The sequence below is a fragment of the Pelobates fuscus genome, chromosome 4 (genome assembly GCF_036172605.1).
Source record: "Pelobates fuscus isolate aPelFus1 chromosome 4, aPelFus1.pri, whole genome shotgun sequence".
NCBI classification, from domain to species: Eukaryota; Metazoa; Chordata; class Amphibia; order Anura; family Pelobatidae; genus Pelobates; species Pelobates fuscus.
In genome coordinates this window covers 259,302,390-259,316,908 of record NC_086320.1, presented here as the reverse complement: position 1 = coordinate 259,316,908, position 14,519 = coordinate 259,302,390, and the positions used below count along the sequence as shown (strand labels likewise).

General features: G+C 39.1%; 1 protein-coding gene across 1 annotated transcript in view; it reads right to left on the bottom strand.

Annotated features, from left to right (window-relative positions):
- The window catches only part of AVL9 (AVL9 cell migration associated), a 91,223-nt gene that overhangs the window by 14,153 nt on the left and 62,551 nt on the right, over positions 1 to 14,519 (bottom strand). The window contains exons 8-12 of the mRNA XM_063450634.1: positions 14,060 to 14,098; positions 5,514 to 5,583; positions 4,357 to 4,847; positions 3,377 to 3,511; positions 1,532 to 1,751 (exon numbers count right to left, since the gene is read on the bottom strand). Of these exons, the coding sequence (XP_063306704.1) occupies positions 1,532 to 1,751; positions 3,377 to 3,511; positions 4,357 to 4,847; positions 5,514 to 5,583; positions 14,060 to 14,098 (955 nt within the window). The remainder of the gene's footprint in view (positions 1 to 1,531; positions 1,752 to 3,376; positions 3,512 to 4,356; positions 4,848 to 5,513; positions 5,584 to 14,059; positions 14,099 to 14,519) is intronic.

Sequence of the window (14,519 nt, the reverse complement as noted above, 5' to 3'; positions counted from 1 at the left end):
GTATAATCTCAGTATCATCCCTTCAGCAACATGGGTATATTCTCAATCCTACATGAAGTTTTCATCATCCTATAAAACAATGAAAGTGCTAGCTAGATATATGAAAGTAGAAAATATACATAAGTTTGATGGGTAATGCTAGATACAAATAAGAAACAGTTCAGAAATGAAAGCCAGAAGAACAACTAATTTGTTGTTACAAATAGAAGTTCTGTAGTTTAGCATAAATCTCTATGGGCATGGCAATTGGTAGTAACAAGCAGTGTAGAGCACCTTAAAGGAACACTATAGTCACCTAAATTACTTTAGCTAAATAAAGCAGTTTTAGTGTATAGATCATTCCCCTGCAATTTCACTGCCCAATTCACTGTCATTTAGGAGTTAAATCACTTTGTTTCTGTTTATGCAGCCCTAGCCACACCTCCCCTGGCTATGATTGACAGAGCCTGCATGAAAAAAAAAACTGGTTTCACTTTCAAACAGATGTAATTTACCTTAAATAATTGTATCTCAATCTCTAAATTGAACTTTAATCACATACAGGAGGCTCTTGCAGGGTCTAGCAAGCTTTTAACATAGCAGGGGATAAGAAAATCTTAATTAAACAGAACTTGCAATAAAGAAAGCCTAAATAGGGCTCTCTTTACAGGAAGTGTTTATGGAAGGCTGTGTAAGTCACATGCAGGGAGGTGTGACTAGGGTTCATAAACAAAGGGATTTAACTCCTAAATGGCAGAGGATTGAGCAGTGAGGCTGCAGGGGCATGTTCTATACACCAAAACTGCTTCATTAAGCTAAAGTTGTTCAGGTGACTAACTATAGTGTCCCTTTAAACAAGTAAAGAGGAGGCGGATCTGTGTAAACTCCCTAAAAGGGCTAATGGGGTACTATAAAAAAATTCCAGAATAGAAAACACACAAAAAAAACAAGGTGGTAAACCTTAAAAGTAGTACATTCAGCAATAAGAAGGAAAAAGTACACTGCAAATTATGGCACGAAAAAACAGTAACATATAAAGATACAGTCCAAAAATACGCATGCCAAACAGCAATCTATTGTAGTAAAAAACAAACTAAATCAAAGTAAATGTGTAAACATAAAAAAAGCAAACTTAGCACATGCACAATCTCTCAGTTTGCTCAATGAGATAGGAATATCAGCACAAGAGAGCTGGATCAGTAGGGAAACAAAACCAGGACCACTTGTACCCAATTCAACATCTGCTAAATAGGCTTCATTTAGGTAGTCCCAGAATCCACAGTGCAATTAGTAGTTCACCATGTACAGGCCAGGCCATATTGCCATCATAGAGACATAGACATGTAAATGTTGTCAAAATAGCCTAGGTACTTAGATGGTACCAGTACAACTTGGTTAATCCAGAACGGCCTTCGAGGGCCTCGACTAGCAAACCTATGTTTTATGATTATATCAATTTAACCGATAACAGTAATGATTTTTTTTATACAAAGATGAACGAGAACTCATTAGAAATCAAATACCTTTCATCGTTCTCTAGCAGGACAATTACCTTGCTGTGTCGTGGCTGAAAGTAAGGAATGGAGGTAGAGGGCAAATTGAGCTCTTATCCATTCGTCTCCACCCTCCCAACCTGTGCCATCCAAGAACACATCATCCCGGTTTTCTGTAACGTGCTTTACTAGGTGATCGGTGAATCGGAGGTCAGCGGTTGTAGGGTTCAGGATCTTCCTGAGCTCTGGGTCATGAATTTGGATTCGGGTTTCTTCTACCTAATTAGCCAATAATCAGAAATAATGATTGTAAACCTGACTCAAACACACACACACACACACAAACAGACATTATTTACACAAATGTACACACACACGTACATGCACACATTATAAACATTGTAATGACAATTGTTGCAAATATCACAGACTTGCTCACTCTACTCACTCTCAACGATACGGTTATTCACAGACGTTAGAACTTCTTGCATTCAAATTAAAATTAAATGTAAGGACCAAATAGCCAAATTGACCAAAGAAATAATTTCAATTTGTTTTTCTAAATTGGCTATTTTGGCCTATGTTTTGAATTCACTTTAGATTCTTGATTCTCACTTTAGTGGACAACCCTGAATGTGTGACCTCATGCATTGTTGACAATTTATATTAAACAAATAAGTATACAATTAGTCATTCATATTTTCAGCAGCACCAAATATTGTATGGCTGAATAGGCAAGGCATTCCTAACAATTCATACTATCTCTATTTTGCTAATCATCTTGGCTAACTCAATTGTTCAATGATTTTTGTAAAGCAGATAAACTAATCCGCCACAAAATTAAACATTCCTGCCTAATATCATGCAGGTCCCCCTTTTGCTGCCAAAATAACTATGATGTGTCGAGGCTGGACTTCACAAGACCTCTTAACGCGTCCTGTGGTATCTGGTATCAAGACATTAGTAGCAGATCCTTCGATTGAGATCTGGGGAATTTTGAGGCCAAAACAAGATCTTCAACTCTTGGGCATGTTCCTCAAACCGTTCCTGAACAATTTGTGTAATGTGGCAAAGTGTGTTATCTTGCTGATAGAGGCCACTGCCATCAGGGAACACCATTGCCATTAAGGGGTGTTTCTGGTCTCCAGCAATCTCTATGTATAGGCGTTGTGGTCAGAGTAACCTCCATATGAATGCCAGGACCCTGCAGAACACCGATATTTTGGAGGTGTTTATCTATGTATTCACTATAGGATTTTTTTTGGAGGACATTCACATTAGCTACATAATACCCTCCTAGTATTCAATGTGGCTGTTTTGGACAACTCCACCCATATTTTAAAGGTGTATTATAACTTGGTTTTCACTATTGTTAGGTTTGTACTATTATTTTTTTTGTGTTTAAATATTCGGCTTAATAAAAGGTTTTTACCACTTATACGAATTTTAATTTTAAGAGGTACCCTTTTGGTGGAGTGGGCATCCGCCCTGCTTTATGCAGACGGACTCCCCATCCCACTCTTTTGTTTCTTTGTTAAACGTATGTTTAGGGTTCATGCCCTTGGGTAACTACGTAACCTTTATGTGAGACACCGGTGCTGGTTTTGATCAACACTGTAAACTCTCTTTCTCTTGTTCACTATTGAAAAGTAATTCAAGAATATTCATTAAAGTGAGAAACCTACGTGAATTCAAAGTGAATTTCAAATTTAAGGTTAAAATTGTCGCAATGGAAAAATTCTCTAATTCAACTATACTTTCTTTTTGGCTACTCTGAATTCTCACTTTAGTAAATAACCCTGATTGTGTTTTAATCAATCTAAAAACTGTTCAAAAACAATGCACACAGATTTATTCTAAAGCACACCCTACTTATAGCCTTTGTGTTCTTGGGAATTACCCACCTCGACAATGGCATCACTCAGGTGCTTTTGTTGGCGAAATAGAATGTTTGTTGCCCCAGCTACGAATCCACGAATACTAACATCAGAGAGTAGATGATGCTGCTGCAGTGCCATGTATGGTAAACACAAATAGCCCTGGAAAAAAATGGACAATTAAGAGATAATTAGTGGATGGGTATTTAAACTCAAATACTAATTGCCTAAACAGGATTACAGGCAACCTGAAATGGACACTCTGAGGAACATAACCAATACAGCTTAGTGAATGTAGTGCAAGAAGTCCAAGTCCTTCTAGTTTTTAAGAAAAAACAAAAACAAAAAAAACAAGCAGCCAAAGCTAGTCTTGATGATTCCTAAATTTTACTGCCCATTCTTTTTGCAACTCATTTGATACTATATTTCTGTAAGTTTTTATAAACTTAAAAAGAAAACAGACGGGGCACATGAGACTGATTTATTGAAAAAGAACAAAGCAACGTTTCGTCTCCAAAAAGGAGAGTTTTTCGAGCTTTTGGAGGTGAAAAGTTGTATGGTTGTTTTCCTATAAACCTGCCAGAAACCAGCTTCAGGTGCCCAGTCTATTATTATTTTTTTGTCGCTACTGATTTCATGTGCTTTGCCTACCCAGGTCTGCAGACACAATGGTTGATAAGTTGAAGAGTGTGCCATCTTCTAAACTGTATTGGATTGACATTGGTGAGATAAAATCTAGACCTGGCAAATAGAAATTCACCTCTGCTTAGTGTGCCATGGACCCTTCGGGCTTGCAGAGGTGAGTAACTCCTGGTGAAGGACTTGAAATTTCAAGCCCTAGATAAAATGTGATAACTTTATTAGGAGAAATGGTTACATTTTAATTATTCTTTGCATTGGTCTTTAACAAACCAACTTTGTCTAGTGTTCGGAAAAGAGTTAATTCTTTTATGGTCTCAAGATAAGTAGCCAAAACCTGTATTTTGCAAAGGTTTCATGCAACTGACCTTTGTAAAGATGGCCAGAGGCATTCCATATTGGTCTTCTTCTAGCCCAGATATAAGTCCTGGAACGAATATGGTCTGTCCTGTGGCAGATTGAGGTTGAACTGTAATGGGAATGCTCCCTGAAGAAACCAGGTCCTTGTTAAAATTATCAGTCTGTTCTGGCCTTCCTACTTCCTCTTCATCCTTTGTGATACATTCCTCAAGTATACTTGGATCTAGAGTCTCCCAATCACTCTCTATAGATTCTGGAGATGTGTGGGAAGGAGGCCGTATTTGTTCAACACTACCATTAATGTCCATCTCTGATTTAAAAAGAGGCACTTCAGCTGGGATGTTGTGAAACTGCTCTACTTCTTTTGCAGTTGATGCCTGGGTAGTAACGGGAGAGAAATAATCCTCTGTAGGCACAACAGCAGGTAATTCCACATCTTCCGACATGCTCTTCCGTGGTCTGTACTGTGAACTGTCTGTTAACCCATGTTCAATCATACCTATTTATGGGACGATCAAAACTTTCATTAAAATATGCTGAAATGGAACCACAGGTTTTGATACAGTGAACCCTGCATGACTTTTCTTTAGAAAGGTGTAAACTTTCACACACAAGAAATAACTACTACAACCCCCAATAATGTTCAGAATGATCTAGTATTGTTACTATGTCCACATGCACAAGGGCAAACTAATCCTTGAACATCACAAAATTGATCAAATCTAACATTCTTTTGCTTTGCAGGAAGTACTCAAAAAAATCCTTATTTACTACATGGTAAACTGTGCAATTTAAGCCATGTTATTCTACCCCACCCAGCACACTTAGATTGTCTTAATCCTTTAAGGACACATGACATGTGTGATATGTCATGATTCCCTTTTCTTCCAGAAGTTTGGTCCTTAAGAGGTTAAAGCAGGGGTGCCCAGTACGTAGATCACCAGATGTTTTAAAACCACAGCTTTCATGATGCTTTGTCATTCTAAAGGTATGCAAAGCATTATGGGAGTTGTAGTTCTACAACATCTGGGGATCTACCTTTTGGACACCCCTGCCTTAAAATTTGCAGGTAAAATCTGATTGTCAGCTTACCTGCATTTGAGGTTACATAAATACATATCTATATCAATGGTTATTGCTTTGTTTTACTGTAAAATGATCTTACCTGGAAAGAGAGACAAGACAGTCATCAATGCACCAACCAGTCTGTTAACAGGAGAAACAAAAAACAGAACCTACAGAAGATAAGCATTGATTAATGTTAAAATGTTACCAACTGTCAGTTAAAATAATGCATATCTTACTCTTAAAGTATTTTTTTTCCATTGCACCAATTACAATAGGCTATATTGTCATAATAAAAACATAATTAAACATTAACTTATGCATCAGATTTTAGCAGTTCTGTTTTATGTCTCTCTGGTAAACACCATTTTAAAAGGCAGGTGTAGACTTTTAGAAATCTTTGTAACATAATATTCTGTATAATTCTCACTTATTGTTTATGACATTTCTGCTTTAAAAAAATGCTTTTGCATTTGTTAAGTTTTGTAGTGGCACTTTCCCAGAACAAGAAGTCAAACTGTTTAAGAACAGGTCTGCCAAGTGCTGGCAACTGCCTCTACGCAAGCTCTTACTCAGTGCAGGGCCCTGCTCATTGGCTGAGAGCAATCAGCAAATGAGGCAGGACTTAGCTCAGTGGAGCTAAAGGAAACTCCTTTAGAAGCTTCTGGCAGCAGGGCAGAAAATGATGGGAGCCAGGTAAGTTGTCATTCTTAACCCCTTAATGACCAGACCGTTTTTAAATTTTCTTACCATTAAGGACCAGGGCTCTTTTCACATTTCTGCGGTGTTTGTGTTTAGGTGTAATTTTCCCTTTACTCATTTACTGTACCCACACGTATTATATACAGTGTTTCTTACCATTAAATAGTCTTTCTAAAGATACCATTATTTTCATCATATCATATGAATTACTATAATTTTTTTTTTTATATATATAAAATAGGTTTAAAAAATTAAAAACAAAAACACACCTTTTCAGACTTTCACCCCCCCAAATCTGCTGTGCATCTACAACCACCCATGCTACATAGTTTCTAAATTTTGTCCTGATTTTAGAAATACCCAATGTTAACATGTTCTTAGCTTTTTTTTTTGCAAGTTATAGGGCAATAAGCAGAAGTAGCACTTTGCTTTTCCAAACCATTTTTTTATTTTCAAAATTAATACAAATTACATTGTAACACTGGTATCTGTCCGGAATCCCTGAATAACCCTTCAAATGTATATATTTTGTTTTAAAAAACAACCTAAGGTATTAAACTTATATAGTGACTCTTTTCGTGCTCTTTTTATGCTACCATTTTACCACCAATCTATACCAATTGTAAAAAAAATTAAATTGGTGATTTTTTTTGACACACATAGCAATTTAAGAATACATGTACTGAGAACTTTAAGGATTACTGCCAAATATCACCAAAATATGTGTTCAGCAACATCTCCTGAGTACAGTGATACCACCCATGTACAGGTGTGTCGGGTTCTCTGGGGGGCTGAAATACCTGTTTTTAAAGATGCGCCTTCCAGTTTTCCAACTTGGAATTTTCACAGCTGATCATGCACCCATGTTCAGCAACATCTCCTGAGTACCACAATACCACCTATGCATAGGTTTGTTGGGTTGTTTGGGGGGCGGGAGAGGGGGGTGTGCAATGCCAAACTTCTGACATGGGTTTTTCAAATTTGACATATCTTCTTTGCCTATATTCTTTTTGGGGGCCTTTTTAGAGATCCCAATTTATTTTCTTGCCATGAGCGTGCATATATTTGAAAAGTTGACACCCCAAGATATTGTATATGGAGTGTTTTGATGCCTTTGATGCAATCGTTTTAATCAAAAAATTGGAGAAAATGTGTGGTGGTAATTTTTCAATTTTCATTTTTACACACACATTAGTGTGACTTAGGGGACAGTTGGTTATTGCAAGAAAACACTCCAGCAGTACAGTCATGCCCCCAATGCATAGGTTTGCCAGGATTTGGGGAAGGTTCTCTTTATATAGAAAAGACAGGGAAGGCAAGAAAGGGGGAGGGGTGGCCCTGTATGTAAAGAATAACATAAAATCTAGCCTAATAAAGGTTAGTGAGGCGAACATAGAGTCAGTTTGGGTTACGTTAGAATTTGGTAATCACACAGTAACTCGTGTAGGTGTGATTTATAGGCCCCCAGGACAAATTGAAGAGTTAGATAATCTACTAGTTGAAGAAATAGCTAAAATGACAATGAAGGGGGAAGTTATCATCATGGGCGACTTTAATCTTCCTGATATAAATTGGAAAACAAAAATAGCTACTTGTGCCAGGAGCACACATATTCTAAACTCCCTACTGGGATTGTCTCTAAAACAAGTCGTTGAGGAGCCAACTCGTAAAGAGGCCATACTAGATTTACTGTTAACAAATGGAGATTTGGTATCCGATATTACTGTAGGTGAAAGTTTAGGATCCAGTGATCATCAGTCAGTGTGGTTTAATATAAGAACAGTGACTGAGTCACACCACACAAAAACAAAAGTTTTAGACTTTAGAAAAACAGACTTTTCCAAAATTAGAATATGTGTAAAGGAGTCATTATCAGACTGGAGCAATTTAAATGGAGTCCAAAAGAAATGGGATTATTTAAAAGTTGCACTACTGAAGGCAACAGAAAATAGCATTAGGCTTGTCAGTAAAAGCAAAAAATTCAAGAAACCACTGTGGTACTCCACAGATGTAGCCAAAATAGTAAAAAACAAAAAGTTAGCATTTAGTAATTATAAAAAAACCCAGAGTGAGGAAGACAGAATGACCTATAAGATTAGGCAGAAAGAGGCTAAGCAAGTTATAAGAGCTTCCAAATCACACACAGAAGAGAAAATAGCACAGTCAGTAAAAAAGGGGGACAAAACCTTTTTTAGATACATAAATGAGAAAAGAAAAGTAAAACAAGGATTAGTTAGATTAAAAACAAAAGAAGGAAGGTATGTAGATGAGGATAAAGGTCTAGCTGACTGCCTCAATGAATATTTTTGTTCGGTATTTACAGATGAAAATGAAGGAAAGGGACCTCAGTTAAGAAAAAGGATAAATGAGTCATTTATTACACGTGAGTTTACAGAGGAAGAGGTTCTATTTCAACTGTCAAAAGTAAAGACAAATAAGTCAATGGGACCTGATGGAATACACCCAAAGCTATTAAAAGAGCTTAGTGGTGTACTAGCAAAACCATTAACAGATTTATTTAACCAATCATTGATAACAGGAGTAGTCCCAGAAGATTGGAAGTTAGCGAATGTTGTGCCCATTCACAAGAAAGGTAATAGGGAGGAGTCGGGCAACTATAGGCCAGTAAGCCTAACTTCAGTAGTGGGGAAAGTGATGGAAACCATGTTAAAGGATAGGATTGTTGAACATCTAAAAACACATGGATTTCAAGATCAGAGACAACATGGGTTTACTTCAGGGAGATCATGCCAAACTAATCTTATTGATTTTTTTGATTGGGTAACTAAAATTATAGATCAGGGTGGTGCAGTAGACATTGCTTACCTCGATTTCAGTAAGGCTTTTGACACTGTTGCACATAGAAGGCTTATCAACAAACTACAATCTTTGAGTTTGGATTCCAATATTGTTGAATGGGTAAGGCAGTGGCTGAGTGACAGGCAACAGAGGGTTGTAGTCAATGGAGTATATTCGAAGCTTGGGCTTGTCACCAGTGGGGTACCTCAGGGATCTGTACTTGGACCCATTCTCTTTAATATTTTTATTAGTGATATTGCAGAAGGTCTTGATGGTAAGGTGTCTTTTTGCGGATGATACTAAGATATGTAACAGGGTTGATGTTCCAGGAGGGATAAGCCAAATGGAAAATGATTTAGGTAAACTAGAAAAATGGTCAGAGTTGTGGCAACTGACATTTAATGTGGATAAGTGCAAGATAATGCATCTTGGACGTAAAAACCCAAGGGCAGAGTACAGAATATTTGATAGAGTCCTAACCTCAACATCTGAGGAAAGGGATTTAGGGGTGATTGTTTCTGATGACTTAAAGGTAGGCAGACAATGTAATAGAGCAGCAGGAAATGCTAGCAGAATGCTTGGTTGTATAGGGAGAGGTATTAGCAGTAGAAAGAGGGAAGTGCTCATGCCATTGTACAGAACACTGGTGAGACCTCACTTGGAGTACTGTACACAGTACTGGAGACCATATCTTCAGAAGGATATTGATACCTTAGAGAGAGTTCAAAGAAGGGCTACTAAACTGGTTCATGGATTGCAGGATAAAACTTACCAGGAAAGGTTAAAGGATCTTAACATGTATAGCATGGAGGAAAGACGAGACAGGGGGGATATGATAGAAACATTTAAATACATAAAGGGAATCAACACAGTAAAGGAGGAGACTATATTTAAAAGAAGAAAAACTACCACAACAAGAGGACATAGTCTTAAATTAGAGGGACAAAGGTTTAAAAATAATATCAGGAAGTATTACTTTACTGAGAGGGTAGTGGATGCATGGAATAGCCTTCCAGCTGAAGTGGTAGAGGTTAACACAGTAAAGGAGTTTAAGCATGCGTGGGATAGGCATAAGGCTATCCTAACTATAAGATAAGGCCAGGGACTAATGAAAGTATTTAGAAAACTGGGCAGACTAGATGGGCCGAATGGTTCTTATCTGCCGTCACATTCTATGTTTCTATGTTTCTATGTTCGGTTACATAGTTAAAGAGACTTGCGTCCATCAAGTTCAGCCTTCCTCACATTTGTTTTTTGCTGTTGGTCCAAAAAAAGAGGCAAAAAAACCCAGTTTGAAGCACAATTTTGCAACAAGCTAGGAACACAAAATCCTTCTTGACCCCAGATGGCAGTCAGATTTATCCTTGGATCAAGCAGTTATTACCCTACATTGAAAGATTATATCCTTGAATATTGTTTTTGCAAGTATGCTGTTTGAATACCTGTATGGACTCTGATAAAACCACGGTTACAATTGTACGACTTGTAATTGTAATTGGAGTTGAAATTTACAGTATTTCTTCTGATAGGCTTATCTTCAGTTTGGGGCTTATCACGTACCCCAGTTTTATTTATTGCCATGAAAGTGTATATATTTGAAACGTAGACACCACAAGGTATTGTATATGGAGTGCTTTGATGCAACTGTTCTAGCCCAATAAATTGTAGAAAGTGTGTGGCGGTAATTTTTCAGTTTTCGTTTTTACACACACATTGCTTTTTGACTGTGATTTGGGAGAGCCTGCTGTTGGTTATTGCAAGAAAACATTCCAGGTTGTTTTCTGCAAGGCCTCCTGGGTACACCCATGCCCCCCATACATAGGCTAAACATAACAAAAAAAAACTGAGCGGCAAGCAGTAAAAAAAAATTAAAAATGGACCCGTCTGTGTTTATCGTAAAAATAAAACGTGTAGCCCCAACTCTGCTCTCTCCCATCACCACCCGGGGAGCAGGTGTATCACGGTACAAAATTCCTGAAATGATCTGGAGCGGAAACTGTAAAAAAAACTCAGTTGCATTCCGGGGTTTGCTTTTTTGAACAAGAAAAAAGCATTGAGATTGCAATCAGTAGATTGCAACCTTTTTGTACCAGGCCCTGGTCTTGCGTATAATTAGGTAGGGCTGCAGCAGCTGATCTGCCAGATCTACCCCACCCATATGCCGGTTATAGGCCTTGATACACAATGGCTTCCTTGGGCTCTCAGCTCTGCCACGAACAGAGACCTCCACAGTCTTCTCAGTTTGGATGGTGGTAAGAAGGTACACATCTTTCTTGTCTCTGTACTTAACTGCCAACAGCTCCCCAATTCATAGCCGTGGGCGTGCAAGTTGTCCTGGGAAACCTACGCGATTCTTTTTTTATTGTACCACAAGCTACTGTATCAAAACAATACAGTAGCTTGAACAAAGGGACACTTGTATAAAAATTGTCAGTATACAAGTGGTACCCTTTGTTCATCAGGGAGAATATCATGTCCCAGACAATCTTGCCACTGGTTGCCATATGTTCTGGGCAACCTGGAAGGACAAGTGGCTATCTTTTCCCTTGTACACACAGAAGGCCTGAGTATACCCAGTCTCGCTATCACAGAGCTTATACATACACCTTTACACCATACCTTGAGCGCTTGGAAGGAATATACTGCTTGAATCCCAGCCTTCCCTTATACTTCATCAGGGATTCATCCACACATATATTCCTTCGAGGTGTATAAGCCTCTGCAAACCTGGCAGCGAAGTGGGTCATCAGACGGTGGATTTTATACAGCCTGTCAAACTGGGGATGCTCCCTTGGGGGGCACAGGCTGTTGTCGCTGAAGTGCATTAAAAAGGTAGAATCATTTCATACCTCTTCCTCGACAAACACTGGAGGTAGAGCAGATGGGGCTACTGCTCCAATAGGAGCGGATGGAGGGCTTCTTTATGATTCCCATCAGCATAGTCAAAGCCCAGAATTTTTTTACATTCTGGCACATCGCTGGGGGCCCATTGCTGCTTTGCCAAAAAAGAGTCAGGCTTTGCAGCACGGAACTGATCGACATATAAATTAGTTTGGGCGACAATGTTCCACAATACATCATCACCCAGAAACACCTCCATAAACTGCTGAGGGCTAAATCCTGCGACATCCAAATTGATGCCAGGATTTGCAGTGAAGGGTGGGATATCTGGCCTCTGGTGATGAGGCACTAAACACTCCTCAGCAGTACTACCAGCTAGAGAAGCACGTCTCCTTCTGGCAGAGGGACTAGCAGCCACAGATACATCATAACTAGATACATCATAACTAGATACATCACTAGCAGCAGACACTGTATCTAGTGATGTATCGGAGCACCTGGCAGGGTCAAAATCAGGGTCAGAGTCAGACATAGACGCGTCAGACTAACGCAAGGATGGCATACGCCTCCTCAGCGTTATACGACCTCTGTGACATGATCACAATCACTTTACTTCATGATCTGTCACCAAAAATAAAATAAGAAATGTAACCCCTAAAAAAAAATGCACAGACAGCAAAATAAGTGCTGCTGTGCAAGAGCCAGTGATTATAGTGATCACTGGCAAGATAGGAGATAATGGCTGTGAAAAGAGCTCACAATTTTACAAATCCCTACCTAAATCTCTCTACCTAAAACACAGATCTCTCTCCCTCTGTCACTAAAACACAAGTGAAGAGAGGGAGATCCACACTGAACAGAGTCAATATTGACCTGATCAGACAAATGGGGATTATAGTCAGAATAAACAATGTTATAGGGGCAAGCTCTGATTGGATGTCCCTAGCCTGACTCTATGATGAGGCAGCCCCCAGAAGCCCCATGATGCACTGTCTTGGGAGCCACATGGCAGGGGGGCGGGAGGGTTAATAGGTTTAAATAATTTATTTAATTGTATTTTTTTTAATTATCTTCTTCTTTCTTCGAGGGGTAGATGCACTCCGCACACAGGCAGAGCATCGGAAGCCTGCCCGATGGTTTCCGATGCTCTGTCTCACTGCCAGGCTCCACGTGGAGCAACCCAGAAGTGATCGCTCCGGGGGGAGCGATCACCCGGTGCCCGGCCGTAAGGAGAGGTGTTATACGATGCTTCGACATCGAGGTATCGCTGCAATACCATCAGAGCTGCAGTAAGCGATCATGATCGCTTCCAGCGCTCTAATTAGCCGCGGACATATCAGGTATGGCCAGGGTCCTTAAGGACTGTTTTTTGTCGGACGTACCAGATACATCCGCGGTCAGGAAGGGGTTAAAGAAACATTCCAATCTAGTGGTTATGGTACTGGGAGTGCCCTGGTGACCCCTCCCCTCCTGCCCCCCACAATATAAGGAGTCAAGCCACAAGGTTTACAGTTTACTTCTTACATGTGGTCAACTGGGCACTGCTCCACACCTCCACTTATCAGGAAGCTCACTTCATTCAGCTAAGCTTAACAGTTCAGGGCATAGTTCAATGGATGAGAGCAATCAGTTGACACTGTCAGACAACACACTAGCCTGCATTGTAGGGTTTAGTTCATGAGATCTAACAGAAACTCCTGCTTAGGAGTCACTGGCTTTTCTTCTGGCTGTGAGGAAGTAGAGAGCAGCACCTATTAACCAGCCTATTAACAGCTCTGAACTGCAAGTCTTAACTCAGTGGAGCCAACAAAACCTCCTTGCAGGAACTTTGAGCAGCAAAGGAGGAGATGGAACTCAGATAAGTTGTCATTCTTAAATAATTTGGTTACTTAATGTGAGAGGGCACAAATGTACTGGCACCATAAATCATTACTGCAGGCTGTAGTGGTTATGGTGCTTAAAGTGTTCCTTAATAAAATCTAGATGCTTTTTTGAAAAAAACTGAATATTCAAGGCTACTACAGTTATGTGGTATAATAGTGTGTTGATGAATAATATGAATACCAAGAAATATTGTTTCTCCATATCCTGGTAAAATTCCAAACTGCTCCAAATCAGAAACAGATGAAATGCTTATTTTTCAGCCTATCTTTTGAAATGTATTGTTTAGCAAATAGTTTATCATGCATTATCCATTCTATACATACATAAAGGCCTATTACAATGCATGTGCCACTATGTAATTATCACATATCATGCACACTTTAATAAAATGAAAATCAGAACATTTTGACTTTAACTTACCTTTTTCTCAAGAAGAATCAGTTTAAACAAGATTAAGACCTGCACACAAAAAAGGTATACATGTTTAACAAACATTAAATGGACACTCTAAGCTACAAAATCAGCATAGTTTAATGTAGTGTTCTAGGTGCACAGATGCCATAACAGCAGCCTGACACGTGTAAGCATTGCAGAATGTGAGCTGCTAGTTATGTATGCATTTATTTTTAGGCACTTCTTTGTCTCATGTAATTGACACTCTCCGGCAAAAGGAGTCACCCCAACTGCCAGTCGCAATGACCAATAGGAACAGGCATAATCTCAAGGATTGCGCAATATATGCCTAAGGCACTTTATTCCGCAAGTGCTAGACTATCTATGGAAAATCCAGCAGTCCAACGCGATCCCAAAGAACCAGTGTACAATATAGCTCCTGTGAGAAAGTACCAAGAGCTAAAGAAAAATGGCTGCTCTAATGTTT